Source organism: Dendropsophus ebraccatus, chromosome 2 (assembly GCF_027789765.1).
Source record: "Dendropsophus ebraccatus isolate aDenEbr1 chromosome 2, aDenEbr1.pat, whole genome shotgun sequence".
Lineage (NCBI taxonomy): Eukaryota > Metazoa > Chordata > Amphibia > Anura > Hylidae > Dendropsophus > Dendropsophus ebraccatus.
Window position 1 is genome coordinate 132,634,467 of NC_091455.1, and position 13,434 is coordinate 132,647,900.

The 13,434-nt window shown below is 47.3% G+C and overlaps 1 protein-coding gene across 1 annotated transcript; it reads left to right on the forward strand.

Moving 5' to 3' along the window:
- Positions 1 to 2,397: 2,397 nt before the first annotated feature.
- LOC138784665 (eukaryotic translation initiation factor 1b) lies at positions 2,398 to 5,737 on the forward strand. Its single transcript, XM_069960310.1, has 4 exons — positions 2,398 to 2,700; positions 4,376 to 4,539; positions 4,872 to 4,973; positions 5,398 to 5,737. Exons 1-4 carry the CDS (start codon positions 2,670 to 2,672, stop codon positions 5,440 to 5,442), a joined length of 342 nt encoding a protein of 113 aa, XP_069816411.1. The 5' UTR covers positions 2,398 to 2,669; the 3' UTR covers positions 5,443 to 5,737.
- The last annotated feature ends 7,697 nt before the right edge of the window (positions 5,738 to 13,434 follow it).

Sequence of the window (13,434 nt, forward strand, 5' to 3'; positions counted from 1 at the left end):
ACATATTGCTAATGTGATGTAGTTATTAATTTTTGTGGCATGACTTTTTATGTTTCCACTACGTATAAACAACAGACGTTATCTAGACGAAGTCTATTGCACTGCATTGAAGTGCATTGAATGGGGCCAGAAATAATTGACATGAACATTATTTTGACGGCTGTAGCCAAACAATGGCCATTGTTCAACACATTGGGGGACATATATCATCGTGCGGTCCGGGGGTTTTCGGTGGAAATTGCCGATTTGCTCAATATTTTCTCAATAAAATATTCGCAAATCGGCACTTTACGACGGGTACGCCGGGGAGTAGGGAGGGGGTGTGAAGGGGGCGGAACAGAGGGCGCGGACTCAGAGTCCGCACGATTCACCATCCGTTCCGCAAAAAGATACGCCGAAAACCTACTCCAGTCCTCAGCTGGCGTAGGTTTTCGGCGGTGCACAGCAGAGCGCACGGGATTTGCCTCTACATAAATCCCCGTAGCGCCGGAGATGCGGGGACATTTATAAGTCCGGTGTAAAAAACGCCGGACTTAATAAATGTCCCCCATTGTGTGAAGCAGCGGATGTTGTTTGCATTGACTTAAATGCAAATCATTCCATTTTGAGAAGAAAGGCAGTTGTTGTAATTGAAAACAACACCTGTTGTTTTTATAAAAAGTATAGTGTGTGAATATAGCCTACAAGTCATACTAATGGCAATTTTCAAAAATTTTGCAAATCCCCCCCCAAATACATTGATTTACTGAGTATACTCAGGGCCGTTTTACACTGGTGGGCCTGGTGCAAAGCCCTCGAGTGCCTCCCCCCCCCCCCCCACACCTTTTGGCCCATGTGCTGCGTGCTGCTGCAGTATTATAGACCCCCTGGGGGGGATTTATCAAACATGGTGTAAAGTGAAACTGGCTCAGTTGCCCCTAGCAACCAATCAGATTCCACCTTTCATTTTGCAAAGAGTCTGTGAGGAATGAAGGGTGGAATCTGATTGGTTGGTAGGGGCAATTGAGCCAGTTTCACTTTACACCATGTTTGATAAATCTCCCCCCCACCCCCGTGTTAATATAGACCGCCTGTGTGCTTTCCCAATTGTATACAGACCCCCGATGTGCTCCCCCAGTTGTATATACCCCATGCTAGTCTCCTTCAATATAGCAGGCACCTCTAAAACAAAACAAAACAAAAATTATACTCACCTGGGTCCACGCATCTCCTCTTCTCCGCACTCTTGTGGCCAAGTGCTCCGGTGCTAGGACCACAAGGAGAGAGTGGCCTCTTGTGACTGCAGGCAAAACACTGCCTGCGGCCACAAAAGTGACTGACAGGGAGGGAGCCAATGGCTCCCGCTCTGTCAGTGCTGCTGCATTTAACTATGAGTGCTTGTTATGAGAGCTCAGTTACAGTGCAGAGCACAGCAGCGGGCAGGGGGTGCGATGGATGGATAAGTAGATTAATTACTTACCCACCTCGATGTCGCCACCAACAGGTGCCCTGTGTGAGTGCTGTGGTAGCACATAGCAATGGCCGGACCTGCTCAGGGGGGCCTCTGTCATGTGACTTTAACCATTGGGCCCAGTGCATATGCACCATCTGCCCTCTGGTTAAAGAAGCTCTGAGTATACAGATATAAAGTACAATGTGTCACAAGAAAACAATCCCATAATCGCGAGCATGCGTTAAAGTATTACAGAGTTACAATGACATAAATAGCCATACACAATACTTGATGAGCATCACATGGTTCCCTTGGGAGCCATGGGTATTTTGAAATCCTAAATGTGACAGATGCCCAGGAGCCCTGTGCAATTGCCCAGGTTGCCCTCCCTTAGCAGTGACTCTGGGAAAGTTCCATAAACAAGGCACTGTGCCTTACTCCCACAAACAGTGGAACTATTACCACACAATTATGGTGCAGGCACAGGAGTTTTGCAGGGTAACATGGCAGAACCGATTGGCTGAGCGAGACCGGAGCCGCGAGCCTGACATACAGCCATTCAAGGCAAATCAAACCTGGGTCATGAAATCTGTTTACAAAACATTATATGATGTGTCATCTCTATTTTTTTTTTATCATAAACTATGAGCATAAATATTACATCACAGAGTCAAGATGGCGGTGACCCCGACCATTTCACCCCCAACAACTAGCAATTCACGTAAATAGCGACGACCCTCCTCCACCCGTCACGTACACCAGCCTTCCCCCCTCCCTGTACCGTACAACGGGCAGCATCTTCCGATTACAGCTGAGCATTCTGGGAACTGTAGTCAATTCCTATCTCCGCCTCCCCCCTGTCTACGCGTACTGAGGCCACAAGGGACTACAATACCCAACCTCTCCTATCAGGGCGTGGACAGCACGTGACCGGTGGCTGAGCAAGCAGCTAAAAAGCCGCAACACGGCCATTTTGTTCTAGACTGCAAGCGAGCAGGTTTAGGCTTTGGTAGGCCTCGTAGTTAGAGCCTTATCGCTACTCGCCAGTTCGAGCCCCGGCCTCGCCGCTTCGCTCCTGCACCGCTGCCGCCTCCGTGTCCTTACAGCCAGAGATATCGTCCGCCACTCGGCCCGGCCAGTGCCCTGTAGCCCCGCACCAGTCCGCTCTTCATCCAGCGCTCCGTCCTCGGCCGCCGCCAGCCTTTTCCTCTGCACTCCGTGCTCGTAATAATATCGCATGTCCTCTATCCAGAACCTCAACTCTTTCGGTGAGTATGGCGGCCGTGTATCGCGCTGAGCTCCGCCTGTTTACATGGCGGCGCTCCGAGAGCCCCGGTGACCGCCCCCAGGCCCTGGTGGGGTGAGGGCTCCTGGTCGCTTCCACTCGGCTCCATCTTTTGTCTCCACTGATACAACATGGCGACGAATGAGTGAGGGAGAAGGCCGGAGAGGGGCGCTGCTTATCTGGAGGCTTCCCTCAGGGGGACGATGGTTCCTGGGCCCGCAGGACCTCCTCCTCCGCCTTATGGGGAGCTGTAGTGAGATGTGGCCGGCGGCCTCCTCAGGGGGTCCTAGTGGCCCTGCTTGGTACGTTATGTGCTGGTGGTTGAGCACTTTGTTAGTATGGCGGTGGGAAGGAAGCTCGGGTCACTTGCACTGCTGGTGGGGCCATTGTGTTGGGATCAGGAGCTGTGATGTGAGCACAAGCCTAGGACCCCCCTGGCTGTAGTAGTGTGCTAGTCCTGGGGTCCCTTACTGTATGTAGAGATCCTCTGAATCGGGAAAAGCTTGCTTGGTCCCCCTCAGATCACCACTGACTGGATCCTATGTGGACCTTTCCAGTTATTTGGTCACTGGCCACACTAGAGGCAGTGTTATATCACTGAGGAGCAGGCCTGGGCTTAGCCGGCGGCACCCTGGGCTTACTCCCCTCCTGGCCAGCCGGCGGCACCCTGGGCTTACTCCCCTCCTGGCCAGCCGGCGGCACCCTGGGCTTACTCCCCTCCTGGCCAGCCGGCGGCACCCTGGGCTTACTCCCCTCCTGGCCAGCCGGCGGCACCCTGGGCTTACTCCCCTCCTGGCCAGCCGGCGGCACCCTGGGCTTACTCCCCTCCTGGCCAGCCTATGTGCATTGTTGAACTTTGACAAACTGTTCCAAATCTGCAGGGTACCAGCTGGGACTGTATGTGTTTTGCCTAACTGAACAGCCATTATGTAATGGCAGCTACTGTGTAACCTAAAAGGAATCAGTCATTGCCTTAGAAAGCTGCAGGAGGTCATGGGTTAAATTGTGTGTGGGGAGGGCGTTTGACACTGTGCACTGACCTAACTCCAGGAATATAGGATAACAGCAGTGGGGCAGCCAGTGCTGGTACAGGCAAGACTGTTATACCTCAATGATGAGGATGCTGCTTAGTATAATGCCTAGATTGGCTCTTTACTGCAGTGCTGTCCTGCCCAGGGATTCTGCACTACAGTATATTAGTTGTTTGAGTATCTGAATAACTCCTTTAATTCTGAGTGGAATATACTGGCTAGTACATATCAGTTTATACACAACTCCCTAGTGGTGATGGTGGTAGACAAGCAAGGTGTCTATACAAGTTAGATAGCTGTAGAATGATGGAACAGCTGCAGGAACAATGGCCAATAGTTTAGTGCCCCTCATGCATTTTCAGCTGTCAACATGCCTTGGAAGCAGAATAACTATACCTGTGCTGGAATTCTTGCAGCCTCTGCAGAAGTCCTTCCACATAGGTTCTCCCAGGACAAGGAGGCTTATCTATGGAGTGTGTTGGGACAGTAAAAATCCACCTAAGGGGCTATAGTTTAAAGCAGGCGAATGCCTCTAGGTAATAAGTGTGATGCTACACCGTTGCTGGCAATGAGGTCTTGATGTCTTTGTATATGTCAAGATTTAAAAAAAATGTTAACTTTTTTCAGACCCCTTTGCTGATGCAACTAAGGGTGACGACTTACTCCCGGCAGGGACTGAAGATTATATCCATATAAGAATTCAACAGCGAAACGGCAGAAAGACACTGACCACTGTACAGGGAATTGCAGATGATTACGACAAAAAGAAACTTGTAAAAGCCTTTAAGAAGGTAAGTGTTACTTCCAGCTTCAATATGATAAAGCTTATTTCACTTGAGGAGATAAGAAATGCTCCAGTAGCTGCGTGAAGCTGGTATTCAGAGGAGATAGCCAGGTGATGTAGCTGTAAATTAACTTTGTTGGCCTGTTTCGGTGCCTCATCTCCCTCAACCCCTCCCCTCTCCATAGATAATCATGAAGATGGGGGGGGGGGGGGCTTCAAACTGCTTTTTCATTAGAAAAATGCTTTTTTTTCGGCTAATAACCTGATTACGAAGTTTCTTAAAATCGCCTATCATCTTATTACAACGTGACTTTGAAAATTATTTTTGCTTTTTCATAGAAATTTGCCTGTAATGGTACTGTGATTGAACATCCAGAGTACGGTGAAGTCATTCAGCTCCAGGGTGACCAGAGGAAGAACATCTGTCAGTTTCTTATGGAAGTAAGTGATCTTGGCTGGTGGCCTAGTCATAGTACCATGAGTTGGTCATAGCAACTTTGCATCAAATACGTACACTTAGATATTGCCAAGGTTCAAGGCAGTCATCCTCTTCTCATAGACTTTAATCTCACACCTTCCAGAGGATTCTGGGTAGCTGATGTTTTTAGTGGTCTTTCAATTGTCCGGGCCAGGAATGAGCAAATAAATGGTGTGTGATAGTGATAAGTAAATTAGTCAATATAGTTCAATATAGTGGTTTATGGTCTCAGAACTAAAGCCTTAACAATTGTTGCCACCCCCTAAGTGCACATTAGCCCATCTGCATTGGAGTGATTACTTTGTGCGTCTGAAAGTTACCCTTGTACCCTGGTAGTAAATGTTTAACTTTGTTGTTTGTAAGTGCTAACTTCTCCCTTTTTTGCAGATTGGCATTGTTAAGGAAGAACAGCTGAAGGTCCATGGTTTCTGAGATGTGAATTATATCCTCATTCTTTCCTGCCAAGGCTGGCATTCTTGAGACATGAATATTTGCAGTAGGAGGACTTTTAATATGTCTGAGCATTCAACACTAGGTCCTTTTGTGCATGATTATCGGAGGTGTGTAAAGAGTAGGCTAGTAACACATAAAAAGATAGCTGTGAGATGGTAGATTGGAACGTTGAGTTTTAGCACATTTCCAATGGAAATGTTTTAGTGCTCTGTCAACTTTTTCCACTTGATTTGATGTTTTTGTTGTATTAAAACATGTTTGTTGCTGCCTACAATGACTTCTGTATTCATTTATGGTTATGCTGCTTTTCCTAATTCATTGATACTAATTTCTGCAGTGATATGTCTTGTTGGAGGCTACTGCCTGCAATAAAGCTTCCTATGTATATCTAGAACACGTGTCAAACTCGGGCCCTCCAGCTGATGCCTGGACAGCCAAAGCTTAACCCATAGCTGCACCAGGACGTTACTGAACGTCCTCGTGCCGCTATGGGAGTTCAGAGGGGGGGTCGCCCCCCCCCTCTGAACTGCCGCGATCCCGGGTGCCGCATGTAGCCCGGGATCACGGCTATTAGCGGGCACGGTCCGATCACCGTGCCCGCTAATTAAGTACTTAGAAGCAGCTGTCAAAGTTGACAGCTGTTTCTAAATACTTGCTTTTATTCATCCCTGGTGGTCTAGTGGGGGGATCGCCCCCCTGTGGCGCGATTGCGAGGGGCAGTCCCCGCATCCATCCCGGGCCGGGGTCTGCGCCGTAATGGCGCTGATCCCAGCTCGGCATTCTATTGCTTTTGGCTGCAGCAGCCAAAAGCAATAGAACACCGATCTCATGGATTCATGCAGTATAACTATACTGCATGGATCTCTGAGAGATCAGAGTGCATATACTAGAAGTCCCCCAGGGGGGCTTCTAGTATATGTGTAAAGTAAAAGAAAAATGTATTTTTAATAACACAATCCCCTCCCCTAATAAAAGTCTGAATCACCCCCCTTTCCCCATTTTATAAATAAAAATAAATAAATTAATAAACAAACATGTTTGCTATTGCCGCATGCGTAATCGCCTGAACTATTAATTAATCACATTCCTGATCTCACACGGTAAACTGCGTCAGTGCAAAAAAATCCCAAAGTGCAAAATTGCGCATCAAATTGGTCGCATCAAATCCAGAATTGTAATAAAAAGCGATCAAAGAGTCATATATGCGCAATCAAGGTACCAATAGAAAGATCACATCATGGCGCAAAAAATGACACCTCACACAGACCCATAGAGGGTCTTTTGGTCTATGGGGCTGTGTGAGGTGTCATTTTTTGCGCCATGATGCGTTCTATCGGTACCTTGATTGCGCATATACGACTTTTTGATCACTTTTATTACACTTTTTTCTGGATTTGATGCGAACAAAAATGCGCAATTTTGCACTTTGGAATTTTTTTGCGCTGACGCCGTTTACCGTGCGAGATCAGTGATGTTTAATAGTTTGGGCGATTACGTGTGTGGCGATACTAAATATGTTTGTTTGTTTGTTTGTTTGTTTATTTTATATTTATAAAACGGGAAAAGGGGGGTGATTTGGACTTTTATTAGGGGAGGGGATTTTTTATTAATAAACACTTTTTTACTTTTTTTTTTTTTTTTTACATGGACTAGAAGCCCCCCTGGGGGGCTTGTATATACATAGCACTGATCTCTCAGAGATCAATGCTGTGTATATACACAGCAAAGATCCATCAGATCGGTCATAGATTGCTATGGTCTGCTGCAGGCCATAGCAATCTATTGCCGAGCCGGGATCAGCGTCATTCCGACGCTGAGGCCCGGGCCGGCCGGAAGAACGGATCTTCCCCCCCCAGGTTTGACAGCTGCATTGAAGTGCTTAATTAGCCGGCGCGGCAACGGGACCTGCGCCGGCTAACAGAGGCGCTGCACGTGTCAGCCGGGATCAGCGCCGTTCAGAGCGGGGGCCCGGCGGGACCCCTCTCTGAATACCCCCTGCGGCACCATGACGTATCAGATACGTCATGGGTCGCTAAGGGGTTAAAAGGGCCTTTACAAAATTAGCAACAAAGCCATACATAACTGGTCTCTTAGAAAGTGTGGAGTCTTGCAGGCAGTGTTGTGTTGACAAGGTCTTAGGGCTGGGTGATAATGACTTAATCACAATTAATTGTACACTTAGCTATGGCAATTATGACATGCCCCTTTGCAACCCACACCCACTTGATCATACCAAATCTGATACTTTTTTTACTTTATAAAAAATAACTCACTGAGCAGTTATAATAATAATGATTTTAATTTATATAGCACCAACAGATTCCGCAGCACTTTACATTTCTGGGGGTACATACATAGACAGAAATCAGACATTACAGAGATATACATATAATTATCCATACATGAAGAGTGAGGTCCCTGCTCGCATGCATGAGCTTACACACTATCGGGAGGGGGTTTGAGACAGAATGGCAGAGGGGCAAAGTGCATCATTGTTCTTATGATCCGGCCATCTTTATAAATAAGGCAGTGCAAGTAAGGGTGGGTGAACCTGTCACCAGCCAATGCCTACATGCACAGGTATAAGTGCTTAAATGCTTGGTGTGTGTGGGGGGCAGTTGGGTTTTAGGGTACCAGTCAAAATAAGGGAACCTGGTAAGCCTGCTTGAACAGATGAGTTTTGAGGGCATGTTTGAGGCTGTGTATTGGACGTGAGTCTGAGAGTCTTGACTCAAGACTGCCATTTAGTCTGCCATGTTTGTCATTAGGACATTTATGTAAAGGTATACTGCCATTACTGGAAGTGTGTACACACTACAGAACATGTAGTGTGTACATGGCTGTATACCTGTATATGTCCTGTAGTGTAGAAAATGTACCAGGAAGTTGCCAGGAGCCCTATATACAATAAAGACAGTTGTGCAATGTTTAGTTTATTTCTAGTGTGAATAGGTTACAATTTACATAAACATTTAACATCTTAAATACCTAATAGCCAAACTGAGATGTCATGTGATCAGAGTTTATACACATCCTGGTTATATAGAACGTTGGCAGGTTGCATAAACAAAGATTTTCACCTGATTCAGCTCTGGAGCACTAATCTACATCTGTCCATGTAGAAAAAAATGCAGAATACAGACTTATGCCACCACCTGCAGTGATCAGCCTTGTTTGTTGTCTTTGCCAATTATGTTTAACAGGAAACTGCAATCGTCTAAACCAGTCATGTCAAACTAGCCCGTGGTGCTATTATTTTTGGCCCATGAGGCAATCCAGAATTTGGATTACATCTCGCCCTCCATGTCTACTATAGAAGACTACGGGGGAGATCTGGCTACTATATAAGAGACTATAGGGCAGGGCTGGCTACTATATGAGACTATTAGGGAGGGCTGGCCAATATATGAGACTATGGGGTTGGGATGGCTACTATATGGGACTATTGGGGAGGGCTGGCTACTATATGGGACACTTGGGGGGCTGGCTAATATGTGGGGCAATTTTGGTTGGGTTGGCGACTACATGGGGTAATATTGGGGAGTTAGCTATTACATGGATTAGGGTTTATTCATATCATAGCAATTTATGTCATTTATCATAGTGCACAATGCTGAGAGATGCACATCACTGACAGTGGCAGGAATGCCACATTCAATAATTATCAAGGTTGGCCTGTGACTGTCCAATTTTTTAATTTTGGCCCACTTTGTAATTGAGTTTGACACCCCTGGTCTAAAAGGTATTATTGCCCCATATGGTCGGGGGCTCAAAAATGGCCGCATCGCACAGTATGGTGCGTTCCCGGCGCAGGCAGTGTACATCACGCCGGGGATCCCCCGAAGCTCTGCCGAGCGAACTTTGGGAGAACGATGGAGGCTCCGGAAGTACACGAAGCCTGTTATTCGCTTGGCTGCCCAGGAGAGCTTCGGGGGGGTCCTCGCCGCAGGCAGTGTACATCACACGGGCCAGGAGACGCAGTTAAAGGGTTTGTCCAGCGAAAAACTTTTTCTTCCAAATTAACTGGTGTCAAAGTTATATAGAGACTTGTAATTTACTTCTATTAAAACAAATCCTCAAGTCTTCCCATACTTAGCCGCTGTATGTCCTGCAGGATGTGTTTTATTTTCAGTCTGACACAGCGCTCTCTGCTGACATCTCTGGCAAAGACAGGAACTTTGTCCCTGTTTTCTATCCCCATAGAAAACCTCTCCTGCTCTGGAAAGTTCCTGTCTCGGCCAGAGATGTCAGAAGAGAGCACGGTGTCAGACTGAAAATAAAACGTGCTGTGTCACATATAGGAGCTAATAAGTATGAGAAGACTTGATTTTTTAATAGTAGCAAATTACAAATCTATAACTTTCTGATACCAGTTGATTTAAAAGAGTTTTCCGCTGGACAACCCCTTTTAACCCCTGCCTGACAGCAGCAGGGCTTTGGTCAGGCAGGGGTGAACATTTTCCGGCTTATAAGGCGAACACCTAACAATCTTTAGTCAGGAGTCGTCTTATATGCCCAGTCACCTTATACGGTACTGAAGTCCCCCTGGGGGACTTTTAGTATCACTATTCTGAGCTCTCATTGAGATATATGCAGTATAGGTACACTGCATAGATCTATGTTCTATCGATCTTAGGTGCTGCAGCCAAGAGCAATAGAATGCCGAGACGGGATCACCGCCATTACCGTGCAGACCCTGGCCCGGTACAGATGCGGGAATCTATGATCACCCCCACAAGACACCAGGGATGTGGAAAATAAGCATTTTAAATGCAGCTGTCAACTTTAACAGCTGCATTTAAAAGGCTAATAAGCGGGCACAGAGATTTCACCCTGCCCACTAATTACCGCGGTCCTGGGCTGCAGATAGCACCTGGGATCGTGGCGGTTCAGAGTGGGGTTGCCACGCGGCCCCCCTCTGAACACCCTTCACGACGCAGGTGCATACATTTATGCAATGTATTGTGATCTAGGTTTTAACTCTTGAAGGGGAGGTCCATTCACAGTGACTTTTATAGATCATTAAAAAAAAAAATCTGAGCTCTGATTGGTTGATTAATGTAAGCCAATAATCTAGTGTGTAGATGTAGAGTCTCCTACACCTGGTGTATATGGGATCATTACTATTAGCGCTGTGTAGTGACACCAGGGTACATGACTTACCAGTCCCAGGACTGGTCACCCAGCACCTTAGGCCTTCTGCACTCCTGGCCATTTCTACCCCCAAGGCCTTTGGGCACCAGCCGCACCCTATCTGTTGCTGGCTCCTGCTGGTATCAGTATTTTTACAGTATAACGTCCAGCCATACAAGGTATAGACTATTCTCCCAAAGTGAAGAAAACTTTTACCTTTAGAGTATTGCCTGTGAAACTCCATTCATGGCTGGATCATTTCAGGGAGAAACAGTACCCTGTCCCAGCTGCCTGGATGTTATTGTGAATTTCTAATCTTGTAAAGTGTGGAGATAGCAGATAAGGTTCCCGAGATTAACGTTTCAAGTGAACTTTAACTGCAATACCACATTAGGGTACAGCTGTGCAAAGCACAATCTTGTGACGGAGCTGTTCTGAACCCATCCTATACACAACATATGGTGACCAGTTAGTCTGAAGACCTGATACAGGATGGCAGGCTTAGGAAAACATGGCACTTTCCAGAGACATCACTCTTCTCAGTTAGGGTTGGGTTTTGCGGCTCTGGTTCATTGACATAGGGTTAAATTGTAATACCACACAATCTTAGGAGAGGTGTGGTGTTTTTTTTTATTTTTGCAAGAAAGTAGATTTTTTTCCCCCCAGACTGTTGCCAGCTTTTATTTCCTAAAAGAAAAATATCAGCTGGTTAGAAGTATCTAACTTGCTGATATCTCCCTATAGTGAATGGGACGCAGTGGATGACGGTACCATTCTTCATCCTCTGTGCGGTTTCCATGATAATTCGTTATGCTAATTAAGTATTTTGGTGCACAGGGAGCACCAAAATACCTCATTAGGATATGAATAAAAAGGGTTATCCGGCAAAAATCATTTTCTTTCAAGTCAACTGGTTTCCAAAAATTATATATTTGTAATTTACTTCTTTTTAAAAATATCAAGTCTTCCATTACTTATCAGATGCTGTATGTCCTCTAGGAATGTTTTTTTTTTCAGTCTGACACAGTGTTCTCTGCTGACATCTCTGTCTGAGAAAGGAACTGTCCAGGGCAGGAGAGGTTTTCTATGGGAATTTGCTACTGCTGTGAACGGTCCCTGTCTCGGACATGTCTGCAGAGAGCTCTGTGTCAGACTTAAAAAAAGCACCACTTCTTACAGGTAAGTATGGGAAGACTTGAGATTTTTTAAATAGAAGTAAATTACAAATCTATATAACTTTCTGAAACCAGTTGTCTTTCTTTTAAAAGATTTTCGCTGAATAACCCTTTTAACCCCTTCACGTCAGTAACATGTATATATACGTTCCTATTGCACATACCCCGTGCAGTAGGAATGTATATATACGTTCCTGTTACTGACGGGGTTACTGATGAGAGCGGGATCGCTGCAGGGATAGCGATCCCGCTCTCATCTGAGTACAGCACCGGAGATAATGAGAATCAGCTGCGATCCCGCAGCTGACCCCCATTAACCCCTTAGTGACCCGCCGATACGGCGGTCACTAATGGGCCGGTGCTGCCGCTGTATTTTATCTCCCCCCACCGTGAATCCACGGTGGGGGAAGATGAAATAAGTAAAATCAGACCCCAGATCAGCCCCCCTAGTGCCCCAGTCACTAACCCCCCCCTCCCTGCGGCGGCCATCAGATCCAAGATGGCCGCTGCCATCACTGTGAACAGACTAATGTCTGTTCACAGTGATATAAAGTAAAAATGAATGAAAGCCCCATGCTCTCCGCCACCAGAGGTAGCGGAGAGCATTGGGCAGTGATCGGGGACCCCCCTGTGGGGGTATATACTATATACCGCTGATCGCTTGTGCCATGTGCTCCCCAGCAATAAATGATTGGTGACAGGGGATAAAAAGTGATACTGTGCCCCCCCAAGCACTTCAGTCTATCCGTAACAATTCTAGATTGTCTGTAACCCCTCCAGGTTGCCCGTAACCACTGCAGGTTTCGCATAACCACCCCAGGTTGCCCGTAATCATGCCAGATTACATGTAACCCCCCAGATTGCACGCAACCACCGCAGGTTACCTCTGACCACCGCAGGTTGCCTCTGACCAGCGCACGTCGCCTCTGACCAGCGCACGTCGCCTCTGACCAGCGCACGTCGCCTCTGACCACCGCACCTTGCCTCTGACCACCGCACCTTGCCTCTGACCACCGCACGTCACCTCTGACCACCGCGCCTTGCCTCTGACTACCGCACGTTGCCACTGACCACCGCACGTTGCCACTGACCACCGCACGTTGCCACTGACCACCGCACCTTGCCTCTGACCACCGCACCTTGCCTCTAACCACTCCAAGTTACCAGTGACCCCCTCCAGATTGCCCGTAACCTGTAAACGCCAGATTACAGGTACCCACCTCAGATTACCTATTAGCACTTCAGTTTATCCGTAACCACCCCAGATTGTCTGTAACCACCCCAGATTGTCCGTAACCACCCCAGATTGTCCGTAACCACCCCAGATTGTCTGTAACCACCCCACGTTGCCTGTAACCACAGCAGGTTGCCCGTGACCACCCCATGTTGACCGTATCCACCCCAGATTACCCGTAACCACCCCAGGTTGCCCCTAACCACCTCCAGATTACCCGGAACCACCTCAGACTGCCCGGAACCACCCCAGACTGTCTGTAACCACCCCTAGATTGGCTGTAACTACAGCGGGTTGTCCGTATCCACATCACGTTGCCCGTAACCACCCCAGGTTGCCTGTAACTACCCCACGTTGCCGTAACCACAGCAGGTTGCCCGTGACCACCCCATGTTGACCGTATCCACCCCAGATTACCCGTAACCACCC

Bases quoted from the DNA above. Each gene is read 5' to 3' on its own strand.
- LOC138784665 (XM_069960310.1), top strand. From the start codon at position 2,670: ATGTCCTCTATCCAGAACCTCAACTCTTTCG. The intron at 2,701-4,375 runs GTGAGTATGGCG...AACTTTTTTCAG, and splicing joins CCAGAACCTCAACTCTTTCG to ACCCCTTTGCTGATGCAACT. The intron at 4,540-4,871 runs GTAAGTGTTACT...GCTTTTTCATAG, and splicing joins TTGTAAAAGCCTTTAAGAAG to AAATTTGCCTGTAATGGTAC.